At 42.2% G+C, this 12,572-nt stretch overlaps 1 protein-coding gene across 1 annotated transcript in view; it reads left to right on the top strand.

Annotated features, from left to right (window-relative positions):
* Nucleotides 1-12,572, top strand: part of FNDC1 (fibronectin type III domain containing 1) — a 125,583-nt gene that overhangs the window by 43,396 nt on the left and 69,615 nt on the right. The window contains exons 2-4 of the mRNA XM_038768425.1: nt 5,472-5,666; nt 8,994-9,080; nt 9,781-9,849. Of these exons, the coding sequence (XP_038624353.1) occupies nt 5,472-5,666; nt 8,994-9,080; nt 9,781-9,849 (351 nt within the window). The remainder of the gene's footprint in view (nt 1-5,471; nt 5,667-8,993; nt 9,081-9,780; nt 9,850-12,572) is intronic.

Raw genomic sequence — 12,572 nt, 5'->3', positions numbered from 1 at the left:
CAGGATTAGAACCCAGGTCCCTCTGACTCTCAAGCCTGTGCTCTATCCAATCAATCAATCGATTGTATTTATTGAGTTGCTTACTGTGTGCGGGTCATCATTCTAAGCACTTGGGGGAGTATGACACAACAGTATAACAGACACATTCCCTGCCTAGGCCACGCTGCTTCCCTCTAATTTGGGGTCATGCTGATCTAGAGGAACATAGGAAAGTAGACTGGTTGTGTCTAGTCTAGTCTAGAGGTGGCCAAGGTTGGTGCTGGGGATCCAGTTTCCTCCCTTGGTCTAAGCTTTGACTCAGTCTCCTAAGAACAGTCAAAACTGACGTTGCCCCCGACTTATTAGGCTATCAGCACGAAGCTCTTCTGGCCCAGTGATGCCTTAAGAGCATTTTTAGGATGAGTTTCCAAACAAACATAATACTCTTCCATTAGTTACTTGAGGGCAGCGACCGTGTCTTTACTTCTATAATCCTCTCCCAAGTGTTTAGAACCAATCGATCATTATTTATTGAGCACTTACTGATTACAGAGCACTGTGCCAAACACTTGGGAGAGTACAATAAAACAGGGTTGTAGACACATTCCCTGCCCACAGTGAGCATACAGTCTAGAGGGGGAGACAGATGTTAATATATATATAAATAAATTATGGTTATGTACATAAGTGCTATGGGGCTAATGGAGGAGTGAATAAAAAGTGCAAATCCAAGTGAAAGGGCAACTCAGACGGGAGTGGGAGAAAGAGGAAATGAGAGCCTTGGAGGAGTTGTGCCTTCAATAAGGCTTTGAGGGTGGGAAGAGTGATTGATTCGGATATGGTTGGTGGGGGGTGATGGTCCAGGACAGAGGCAGGAAGTGGACGAGAGGTCAGCGGTGAGGTAGGTGAGATCGAGGCACAGTGAGAAGAGGATTAATTAGAGCATTAGAGGAGTGAAGTGTGCGGGCTGGGTTGTAGTAGGAGAGCAGTGAGGTGAGGGAGGAGGGAGCAAGGTGGTTGAGTGCCGGCGGTGGGGAGTTTCTGTTGGATGCAGAGGTGCAAGAGTACACGTGTCCCTGGAAAACATGGTTGCCAACATGACTCAATGCCCTTCTGTACAAGGTTCAGGTCATTTCCAGAACTCGACCAAGATTATAAGAAAGATATTTGTTTCCAGGTTGTCGTTGAATCATCAGTCATGTAAATGTACATGTAGAAAATTTAAGGACACAGTTATCAAGTGCTTACCATGTGCAGAGTACTCTACTAAGAGCTTGGAAGAGTACAGTGTAACAGGCCTCAGTCACACAAAATCATTGAGCGGCCCTGGCCTCCATCTTTCTAGACTGTAAACTCATCCTCCAGATTGTAAGTTCATTGTGGACAGGGAATGTGTCTGTTTATTGTTGTGTTGTACTCTCCCAAGCACTTAGTACAGTGCTTTGCACACAGTAAACACTCAATAAATACGACTGATGAATGAATCTTTCACCTGGACTGCCTTATCACATCCTTCTCTTGATTAGTTCAGGACATAACACCAGCCTTGAGTAAGTGGTGAGGGGGAAGGACACAGGAAAGACATTCTTCCTTTTACCAGATTTAAGTCGCTCACGACTCCCCTTAAGCTCATCATCCATGTGACAACACTTCACTAACTTGAAGGCCTTTAAGAGCTCTTTATTCTTTTCTTTTCTCCCTTTCAGAGCTGTTATTTTCTTGTGTGGAAAAGCCATTCCACTTTTAGAGGGATGGCTGCAGAAATCAGTGCTACTTATATGGTCTGTGCTTAGAAGACTACAGGAAACTTACATGAGGGTCACTTTTAGGTTCCCAAATGCATGAGTGTGAAAAAGAACTATCCAGGGGTATTTTGTCCTCTTATGATTGTATGGAAACTTAACATTTGTCAGTATTACACTATGGAGTGTGTAGACCTCCAAGAATAATTTATAGTATGCAGGGCTTAATTCATTTTTAAAGAATGAAGTCACGTAAGATTTTGAAATAAAAATCACAAATAGCACAGTGTCATGTTTCTGGCAGTGAAAGCAAACTTTCTATCAAGACAGATTTGATTATGCATATCTGCACCTGCCTAGTATGCATTTCCCCCCAGTTACGTGTTGGGAATCTTACATTCCCTTAGAGAAAAAGTGTTAGTTGGAGGTTTGTTGGGCGTGCTTGAGGCTAAAAGCAAAAATCACTGGGAATGTTTTCCTTTGCCAAGTCTTCATGTGTCTTATTCGTTTCCTTTCCAGTTGATCAGGACAGTGTAAATGCTAGAAATCATGCTTGTTAAATCAGCTTAAAACATCAAGGTCTTTAAGAGAGGCAGAAAATCAGAGCCTGGGATTTGGAGTCGGAGGTCATGGGTTCAAACCCCGGCTCCGCCAGTTGTCATCTGTGTGACTTTGGTCAAGTCACTTAACATCTCTGTGCTTCAGTTACCTCATTTGTAAAATGGGGATGAAGACTGTGAGCCCCCCAAGGGACAACCTTATCACCTTGTAACCTCCCCAGCCCTTAGAACAGTGCTTTGCACATAGTAAGCGCTTAATAAATGCCATTATTATTATTATAACTTGGGCTTCAAGTTATCTATCTGCTCTCTTCTCCCCGTTCTCCAAATTGCTGTTTCCATTTCTCTCGGCAAGCAATCAACTCGTCTGATTGCTTGCTGTGTGACCTTAGGCAAGTCACTTAACTGCTCTGGGCCTCAGTTACCTCATCTGTAAAACTCAAATTAAATGCCTGTTCTCCCTCTTGCTTAGACTGTGAGCCCTCTGTGGGACAGGCACTATATGTCTATTCCAGCCCTTAGAGCAGTGCTTGACACATAGAAAGTGCTTAACAAATACCCCAAACATCATCCCAAACTAACTCTCCAACTGTACCTCACTCTAGACTCTCCCGCCGGTCTCTTCACCCATGTTATTCTTCTAGCTTGAAACTCTCTCCACCCCCACTTTAAACAGATAAAATCTCTGCTCACATTCTCATCTCTCCTAAAATCCTGTGTCTACCAACAAGGTGTCCCCAGTTCATTGCCCAGGACCCTAAGCCATATCATCCCTTTAGCCAACACTCTCACTCATGAACTTATTTCCACCTCCTCCTTAGCACTCATCTATCAAATTTATTGAGTGCTTACTGTGTGCAGAGCACTGTACTGAGCACTTGGGAAAGCACATTATAATGGAGTCGGTAATCATGTTCCCTGCTCACAAGGAGCTTATATATACTACAGATTCAATTCGATCGTATTTCTTGAGCACTTACTGTATGTAGAGTGCTGTATTAAGCGCTTAGGAGAGTACAGTACAACAATATACAGGCACAACAAGCTTACAGACTAGAGGGGAGGAGACAGGCATTAATATAAATAAATTACAGATATGTACCTAAGCACTGTGGGTTTGGGAGAGGGGAAGAACAAAGGGAGCAAGTCAGTATGCTTGGTTTTGTTCTCTGTCTCCCCCTTCTAGACTGTGAGCCCACTGTTGGGTAGGGACTGTCTCTACATGTTGCCAGCTTGTACTTCCCAAGCGCTTAGTACAGTGCTCTGCACACAGTAAGCGCTCAATAAATACAACTGATTGATTGATTGATTGATTGAGAAGGTTAACATCAGAGGGACAAAGTGTGCGGGCTGGTTTGCGGTAGGAGAGTAGCGAGGTGAAGTAGGAGGAGGCAAAGTGATAGACTGCTTGAAAGCCAATGGAATGTGTGACTTTGGGCAAGTCACTTAACTTCTCTGTGCCTCACTTATCTCATCTGTACAATGGGGATTAAGACTGTGAGCCCCACGTGGGACAACCTGATTACCTTGTATCTACCCCAGAGTTTAGAACAGTGCTTGGCACATAGTCAGTGATTTAACAAATACCATCATTATTATATACTCTACCTTTGGCAAAGTTGTGAATATTTTTATGTTTGTCTCTGCTGTTAGAGTGTAAGGTACTTGTAGGCAGACTGCATCACTTTATTCTCTGCTTGCCAAGCATGTAGGATAGTGCACTGCTCCAATTGGGTGTTCAATGAATGCTGCTGCTGCTACTACTACTACTATTACTATTTGTATTTCTTCTTCAATCTGCCTGCACTGGAGCATTGCATTTGAATACCACAAAGGCCACTGCCATTTTAGGGTGTGAATAGTACAGAGCACGAAACAAAGGCAAGCAACCTTTTGGAAACTTCAAATTGACTATTTTCAATGGATTCGGTACCTGTTTTAAAATCAGATTCATAGCGTGCTGCAGTTGTGTGACCAAATCTGAAACCAGTATATATCCTGGTTTGTTTTTGTTCATCCTTTGAGTGACATTAAAGGTGGTTATGAGCTGGGAAATATATAATCTGTAAGAAGTCAGGATTTGATCATTGAACAGCATTCTAGTTTCATGTCTTGTGTATTAAATGGACATTCTGTGTCTAACCCTTGAAATACCATCACACCTATTCATCTTCATCCTCTCACAACTTCCATGACCGTGGTCTCTAGTTTTTATTATTTTGTTGGCGATACTCACTAACTCTTTTCATATAAAGAGAAGAACAACTTTTTGGGGGAATATCTTAGAATATTTAGTTGGTGCTCTCAGGAACATTTTACTAATCTATTCAGTATTTCCATCCAGTGTTAAAAACCATTTGTCCAGCTCTTACCATGATATATGTGCCTCCATAAACTGAACCTATAATCCGCTTCCTTTTTCCATGAAATGACAACTGAACCCCTGTTGAAGTTGTTGATTTATAACCTTGTGTTTATTTAGGATAATGTATTGTCCTTAAGTATAATCGTTAAATATGCTTCTTGCCTTGAAGTTACCAGCCATTTTCCTTGTAACCAATAAGGTCTCTTTGGAATTGATCCTCACTGCTGATAAATGATACAATTATGTTTGCAAATCACTTTTTTTTGTCTTCTTCAGAGCCAAGAAGTGTGAACAGTGAAATTAGGGGTTGGATGAAAAATTATTCTGCTGCCTGTGAATTTCTGTTAGCTAAGTGTCTCTGTATTTAGAGGAATGAATGCTTTCACACTCACAGGCTCAGAGTCCAGAGCCTGGTAACTCTCCTCCTTGGATCTTCATAGGCTGCTATTATTTTTATCTCGGCGGTTAATTTTTTTAATTACTGATTTTTTTTTCGGCATATCATTTTCAGTACAGAATTCAGTATATTTTCTGTTCAGCAGTTGTGAGTGCTGGGAAATGTACAACCCACAGTTGATTAGATACCTAACGAAAGCTTGTGTTTTATAGCATTGGTCTTCCAGTTTTATCACTGGTGGCCAGGTTGCCAAGCACATGACACCCTTGGGAGCTACTAGGGACAAAAGAAATTCCAAAGCAAAAATGATACCACCTGGGGCACCCTCCTGGGAACTCCTTAGCCACCATGGGGCAACTCTACACTGATTGGCACTCATTTTCTAAAGCTGTTTTTACTGTTAGTCAATATTTACACTGTTTGCATAGCTGACCACCCACTGAAGCCAAGAAATGTGAAACTGCTGCCCACTAAGAGGGGCATAAAAGTCACGTGGAAACCACCCCAAGATTCAGCCACTAGACCCGTGGAGCATTACAACATTGCCTATGGGAAGTCCCTGAAAAGCCTTAGCTACATCAAGGTGAATTCGGATACGCATTCCTTCCTTATTGAGGATGTAGGTAAGTGGAACAAGAGTTTTGCTTCTCAGTCAGAATCAACTGTCTTCTGTGTGATCTCAACTAAAATGCTCCCTGAAACGACTGTGGAAGGGCTCCAGCTTCTAAAGGAAAAGATAAGGAGGTCTGAGTTTGAGTCCTGGCTCTGTAACTGGCCTGCTGTAGTAACATAACTTCTCTGGGCCTCATTCCTTCAACAATAAAATGGAAATAATACTACTTACCTATCCCAATGTCATAGTGGGTGGCAAACAAAATACTGTTATGAAAGCAAATCGGAAAATAAAAGTGCTATGAAGGGATAAGGTATTATTATTATTATTATTCTTTGAGTATTAATGGAGTCAATGTGGCCCAGAGCTTGAAGCATTGGCCTTGGAGTCAAGTGACCCGGGTTCTATTTCTGGGTCTTGCATGCTGGGGGCCCTTGAGTAAGTCACTTCACTTCTCCCTGAACTTTCAGTGTGAAGTGCAGTTAACACCATTAATTCTCTGCCTTTTTCACTGAGATGATGTGATGATTCGTTCCAATGTAAAGCCCTTCTATTTCTCTAGAGAAACTTACTAGGAGAAAATGAAATATCCTTAAAAAAGTATTTTCACTGCAGCCTCTCCTGATCTGTTTTTTTCCACTCTGTAGAAATTTGACTGGGGACAACTTAATGACTTTCTCTTGAGATCCTTCAGAAAGAGAATACAGAATGAGCATAGGCCTGGGAGTTAGAAGGACCTAGGTTCTAATCCCAGCCCCACCACTTGTCTGCTGTGTGACCTTGAGCAAGTCACTTCACTTCTCTGGGCCTCATTTACTTCATCAGTAAAATGGGAATTAAGACAGTGAGCCCCAGGTGGGACATGGACTCTTTTAGCTTTTAGCTTTTATCTACCCCAGCACTTAGTTTAGTGCCTCGCACATAATAAGTGCTTAACACTTACTGAAGGAGTTTGAAAACTCCTTCCCTGGAGAGGGGTGAAAAATGCTGACTTTGTTCACATCAGGTTCAGGGATTTTCCCTGCTACAATAAATTGTATTTGTGAGGCTTGGCCCCAAGCACGTTTTGCCCCAAAGCCCTGCTTCTGAGTCCTGTAAATGTCTGACCGAAACTTGAATAAAGTCATAAATGTGTGGGTGGTTTTGAGTCTGTTCTGTAAACTGACTCCTTTGCCCCCTCTAATCTTCTGCAGTCCCTTGGGGCAGTAAAGTGAAATTTCATGTCCATGTTGCCATCTTGGGAACCTGTGAATTGGAGGTGCCCCACTGCTGGCTCTTAGGTGGGGGAAAAGATTCCAGAAGACAGCGGCGAGGAAAATCAAGCTCCCTTGTACTGCAGCAAGGAGAATGCAAACAGGGACAGATTGATTTCCTCTGAGGCGGAGGGCAGCTGATTTTTCTACTCTAGACAGCAACCTTTGGCTGGCCTCCTTCAGTTAATATTCTCCTTCTGTGCATCCCAAGTGCTGATTCTCTTGAAGCTGCTTGCCTCATTCGCCCCATCACCAGCTCAAAGGAAGTGATAGGACACTCATGGGGTAACACTGAAACATTCCTTTAGATAGAAGTAGTGGGACTGTAGCAGTGACATCCCAGCCCTCTTCATCATCCCACCCATTATCTTCTTTTCTAGACCTTGTCCCCAGACCAACCCACAGAGGGCCTCAATTTGAAATTCTGAGATCCTGCAAGATTCAAATCTTGAGCAAATCCGAATCTCAATCCCATGATTGAGCTCCCTTGGCAGCTTTAAAGTTGAATTGTAAACTTGAATTTAGTAGTATTCAAAAATTGTATCCCTCTCACTTTTTGCCATATGATGGGCACATTACCCAGCTCTATTTGCCACAGGAAGGGAGTGGAGCCCAGATCCTCTGCTGTTTGAATCTGAGTGGGAAGATGAGGGAAATGGAATGTGAGAAATGATTATGCTCTTCCTCATCAACCGTCTGCCTTAGGAAATTGCCCCGAAGAAGAGTGTTTTCCCTTAGGCATGCAGAGGGATTTGGGGGAGAGGTTTTTAGCTTGACCTTATTTGTTTTTGGTCAGGTGAAGGGAAAGGCACAGCTGGAGTGTGAGCAATGTATTTTCCCCAGTTCAGCACCTGCCTAAGTCTTCTGGGGCCTTTGGGTGTTCACATCTTATTTATGGTTGCCAAAACTCTACTTCTTGGGGCAAAATTTTGAAAATACCAAAAAATGCTCATAAGAAAATTCATAAATATTTTGGGCCATCAGCAACTTTCTGATGAGCTGAACTGCACATGAATCAGAAACATGTGGATTAAATTCCCTTTGAAATACAAACAAGCTTAAGAATGGAGAGAAAGTGCCAGGCAAAGCAGGGTTTTGTTTTGTCTGAACTGAAAACATTTGCAAATCAGACTGGGAGGTTTTGCCAAACCTTTAATACCACCGGGCTGTGCCACCTCTAGTCAGAAATAACATCAGTCCTGGGCATGGTAAGCACTCCAAATGGCATCTAACACTGGTATATGCCCCAACTTGGAGAGCTGGCATTCTTAATAGGTGTAATTCTTTAAAGCTGCTTCCACCTCTCAAAGTTGTTTATCCATCTTGCTCCCGCTCCTAGTTTTCAATAGATAGTGATTCTCCATATGGAGGACTGAGATCATTTGACATTTGAAAGCTCACACAGGCTGGTTTCCTGAATTTTCGGCAGCCAAGAGCATCTTGGTTTCCTAAGACTTAGAAGTCAGATATTTCCAACCAACTGACCACTTCCAATAAAACAGAGGCAAACAAGTCAGTCTAGCTCAAGGCTAGACTGTGCAATATACACCCAAGCCCCCACCCCCACCCCAACACCAGATATTTGATCCTTTTTGGTTGAAAAATTTGAGCAAATACACCAACTCTGCACAAGAAATAATTTTGAGGAAAGCCATGAATGTTGTGCACACTTTGAACTTTGCTGGATATTTGCTTGAATTTGCTCAAACATGTTTACGTTCCAGATGGTTTCATTTCAGTTCAGCTGTCACCCAAGTCAGTTCAGTTGAAGACATTGCTACTTTATAGTAAAGTATAAACTATTAAAAGTTCTGCTAGAGAAATCCAACTTGATGGCACATGGAGGATTTTGATCCAAATTCGCTCTATCTCCTTTGGGTCAGGTGTATCGTGAAAGAGGCGAAGGCGTTTTCGTATCTTTTTGATTGTTAACACAACTATGTGGTAAGGCTTAAACTCAGGGCCAGCATTTGATTTGGTTTTGCATGTCTTACTTTAACTTGTCTAAGCTAAATGGCTGGTACGTCGAACTGTGTCGATCTTGGGATTTGAAATGGTGGCTTGATGTAAACCATATGTTTCAGAGCCTGGGGTAGTGTATTTTGTGCTGGTTACTGCAGAGAACTACAGTGGAGTGAGTCGTCCAGTTTACAGAGCTGAAAGTCTTGCTGGTAAGTCATAATGGGGTTTGGAGTCAGTTCGGGGGTCATACTGCTGGTGGAAGCTGTGCCTGTTTCTAACGCTCCCCACTTCCTAGAGAAGTAGCTTAAGTCGGAGTGAAGCAGAGCGGTCTAGTGGAAAGAGTATGGGCCCGGGAGTCTGTGGGCCGGGGTTCTCCTCCCGGCTCTGCTGCTCATCTGCTGTGTGACCTTGGGGAACTCACTTAATTTATCTGGGCCTCAATTACCTTATCTGTAAAAGTGGGGGTTAAGACTGTGAGCTCTATGTGGGACAGGGACTGTGTCCAACCTGATTATCCTGTATCTACCCAGCACTTAGTACAGTGCCTGGCGCATAAGAAGCGCTTAACAAATATCATTAAAAAAATGTAGCATGTAAGTAAGAAGTTTTCAATCTGTGCAAGACAGCAGAAGATTTGAAACAAAATGAGATGTATTGTCCTTTCGGGCATATATTTCAGGAGCTGGGCCCAGTTTGCACTGAAACATAATATCATTAAAACGAAGCGTGTTCTTAAAGCCGCAAAACACAGTAGGCAACCTGGATTTTTGGGACTAATGTTACCTGTGTAGGTATCTTTGCAAGCTCTTTGTTGAGAAGAGATGACAGCTGTGCATTAGAAAGGCACTGAAGCGTGGAAAAATCCAAATTCCAATTTTCTAATTGTCAAGTTGCGTTTTCCTAATTTAGGAGGTGAATGGATCAAGATTGATGGTTTGGCCATTAAGGGTCCAGGACCATTTAATGGAACCATTTCAGGTACTTTTTACTCACTTGATTCATGTCTCCACTGGAGCCCAGTATGGTTGGACTCCTGTCACCCATGTGTGCTCATCCCCATCGTGTTTATTTCCCACTGCTAAACTAACAACCGTGCCACAAGTCTCTGGTCAGTTTGTTGTATTCCTACTGGAATTCCAGCCTGTGACAATCCTCATTCCCATGAGTGCTGTTCTACCGGTGGTCTGCCATGTTCTTCGATACAGAGCTGTCTGAGTCCTCATCTTTGTTTCAACTGTCCAGGGGCATCGTTGATATGTGATGTTCAAATATGGTGGTCAAGATGGTTGCTCCACATAACTAGAACCTACTGTTCTCTTGTATCTGACTGAGGGGGGTGGTGAAAATTACATGGTTCATCGAGCAAAGGGCCAAAAAAGTCAAGAATGTTTGCTTGTTTAAGAACAGTAGGCTCTAGGTACTGTCCTGGAGAAAATCCTTTCCATCTCTACTGCATATTTGCTTGGATGTTAATTTTTTTGTTGGGGTGTTTTACTGTTTGAATGTTGGTTGGGGTCTGTCAGAGGTTTTCCTGTTGATAAAAGAGAAATGCTTATTTTTTTATGTATTTCTTGGGTTTGTTTTATGATAGTTTCAATGGGGTTCAAATTGAATCGGTGGTGTGATGATGGGACAATGTCCCAGACATAATCCTGTTTGGAGCTTGTCTATTTATGTTCTGTTGGTTAGGGTCTGTCAGAGGTTTTCCTGTTGATAAAAGAGAAATGCTGATTTTTTTATGTATTTCTTGGGTTTGTTTTATGAGTTTCAGTAGGGTTAATATTGATTCGGTGGTGTGATGGGACAATATCCCATCCTGCTTGGAGCTTGCCTATTTATGTTCTGTGAGGTATTTTTCAATAAATCTGAATGTGGCCATGCTGGAGAGAGAGGGAAAGATGAGTGAGTCAAACCTAATCTAATTAATCGAGCCCTCTTTTACCCAGCTCCCTCTCCTTTTCGTATCATCTAAAGGATTTGTGGCCTTTAGGCATTTGATATTCACTCCACCCTCAACCATACAGCACTTATGTACATAACATTAAAACATACATTATGAGTTATTCATTTATATTAATGTCTGTCTCCTGCTCTAGACTGTAAGTTCATAATGGGGAGGAAACGTGTCCACTAATTCTGTTGTCTTGTACTCTCCCAAGCGCTTAGTACAGTGCTCTGTGCATATATAATAATACCACTGATTGATTAGAACCATCATTTTTCTCTTTGTGCAAGTGGAGGCTGTGTTGAATACCTTGCCTGAGCCCTCCTCCACCCAAATTCTACCAGAAAAATCCAGTCACTTATCCTATCCTGCCTTGATTACTGTATCAGCCTCCTTGCTGATCTCCGCCTCTTGTCTCTCCCCAATCCAGTTCATACTTCACTCTGCTGCCCAGATCATTTCCCTACAGAAACCTTCAGGCCATGATTCCCCACTCCTCAAGAAACTCCAGTGGTTGTCCATCCACCTCTGCATCAGACAAAAACTTCTCATCATTGGCTTTAAAGCACTCAATCACCTTGCCCTCTCTTACCTCACCTCACTTCGCTCCTTCTACAACCCAGCCCACACACTTTGTTTCTCTAATGCTAACCTTCTCAATGTACCTCGATCTCATCTATCTGGCAGCCAACCTCTCGCCCAAGTCCTACCTCTGGCCCAGAATGCCCTCCCTCCTCATATATGACAAAATATTACTCTCCCCCTTTTAAAGTTTTGTACTGTACTCTCCCAAAGGCTTGCTGTAGTGATCTGCTCATAGTAAGCACTCAATAAATACCACTGATTCATTGAAATACCACCGACTGATTTGGAAGAAGAGACAGAACCTCTAGTCCCCTTATGCAGAAACATTTTCCATTACTATCATTGTGGAAATAATTGAATAAAGTACATATATACATATATAGCAATAGTAATGTTAATGGTATTTGTTAAGCACTTACTATGTGCAAAGCACTGTTCTAAGTGCTGGGCATATATATATATATATATATATATATATATATGTATGTATATATATATATATACACATATATATAAACTTTTAGATGATCCAGCTAATGACAAGAAAGCAGATCTTTGAAAATGAAGTTGCTGCTTGTGTGTGCATGTGTGTGTATGCACCTGCTTAAATCAATGATTCTGAAGCTGAATGCTCCTATTGTAAAATCGGTGTGTTAAGATGAAATAGGGCACAAATCTCAAAATGTCATAAATGATGCTTGTCTTAACGTGAAGTGTTTCAAGTGTTGTACTACCTGTAGTCCAGTTCTGGGGAGTTCACGGTCCTCACAGATCTGCAAAGGAATCGATTGCTTTAAGCAACCTGCCATTAGGGGAGCATCAACCCCCAGATGCCCATCATCACCTATCACTCCTGCTTTATATTAGAAAATAAAAAAAGTCCCCTTAATGTCAGGAAGGGAAAATGTGTGCATAGTGATTGAAGTGGGCTGTGAATTTTGGGAATAGGGGAGAGGGAAAATGTGGACTTGGGTGATCTCCTCTGACATCCACTGCCCCAGGCTCTTAACCTTAAATGGCCATTAACCTTCACATTTGTCTCTAATGATGGACTGTCTTGATTTTGGAAATTCTTAGCTCTTTTCTGAGCTAATTTCCAGGACACAAAGATGCCGTCACTGGATGTAAAGTCAAGTGGAAGCTTTTATTAATTCAGGTGAATAAAGTTTTC

The sequence above is a fragment of the Tachyglossus aculeatus genome, chromosome 2, assembly GCF_015852505.1.
Source record: "Tachyglossus aculeatus isolate mTacAcu1 chromosome 2, mTacAcu1.pri, whole genome shotgun sequence".
NCBI lineage: Eukaryota > Metazoa > Chordata > Mammalia > Monotremata > Tachyglossidae > Tachyglossus > Tachyglossus aculeatus.
Note: the sequence above shows the minus strand (reverse complement) of the source record. Positions and strands in the feature narration are given on the sequence as shown.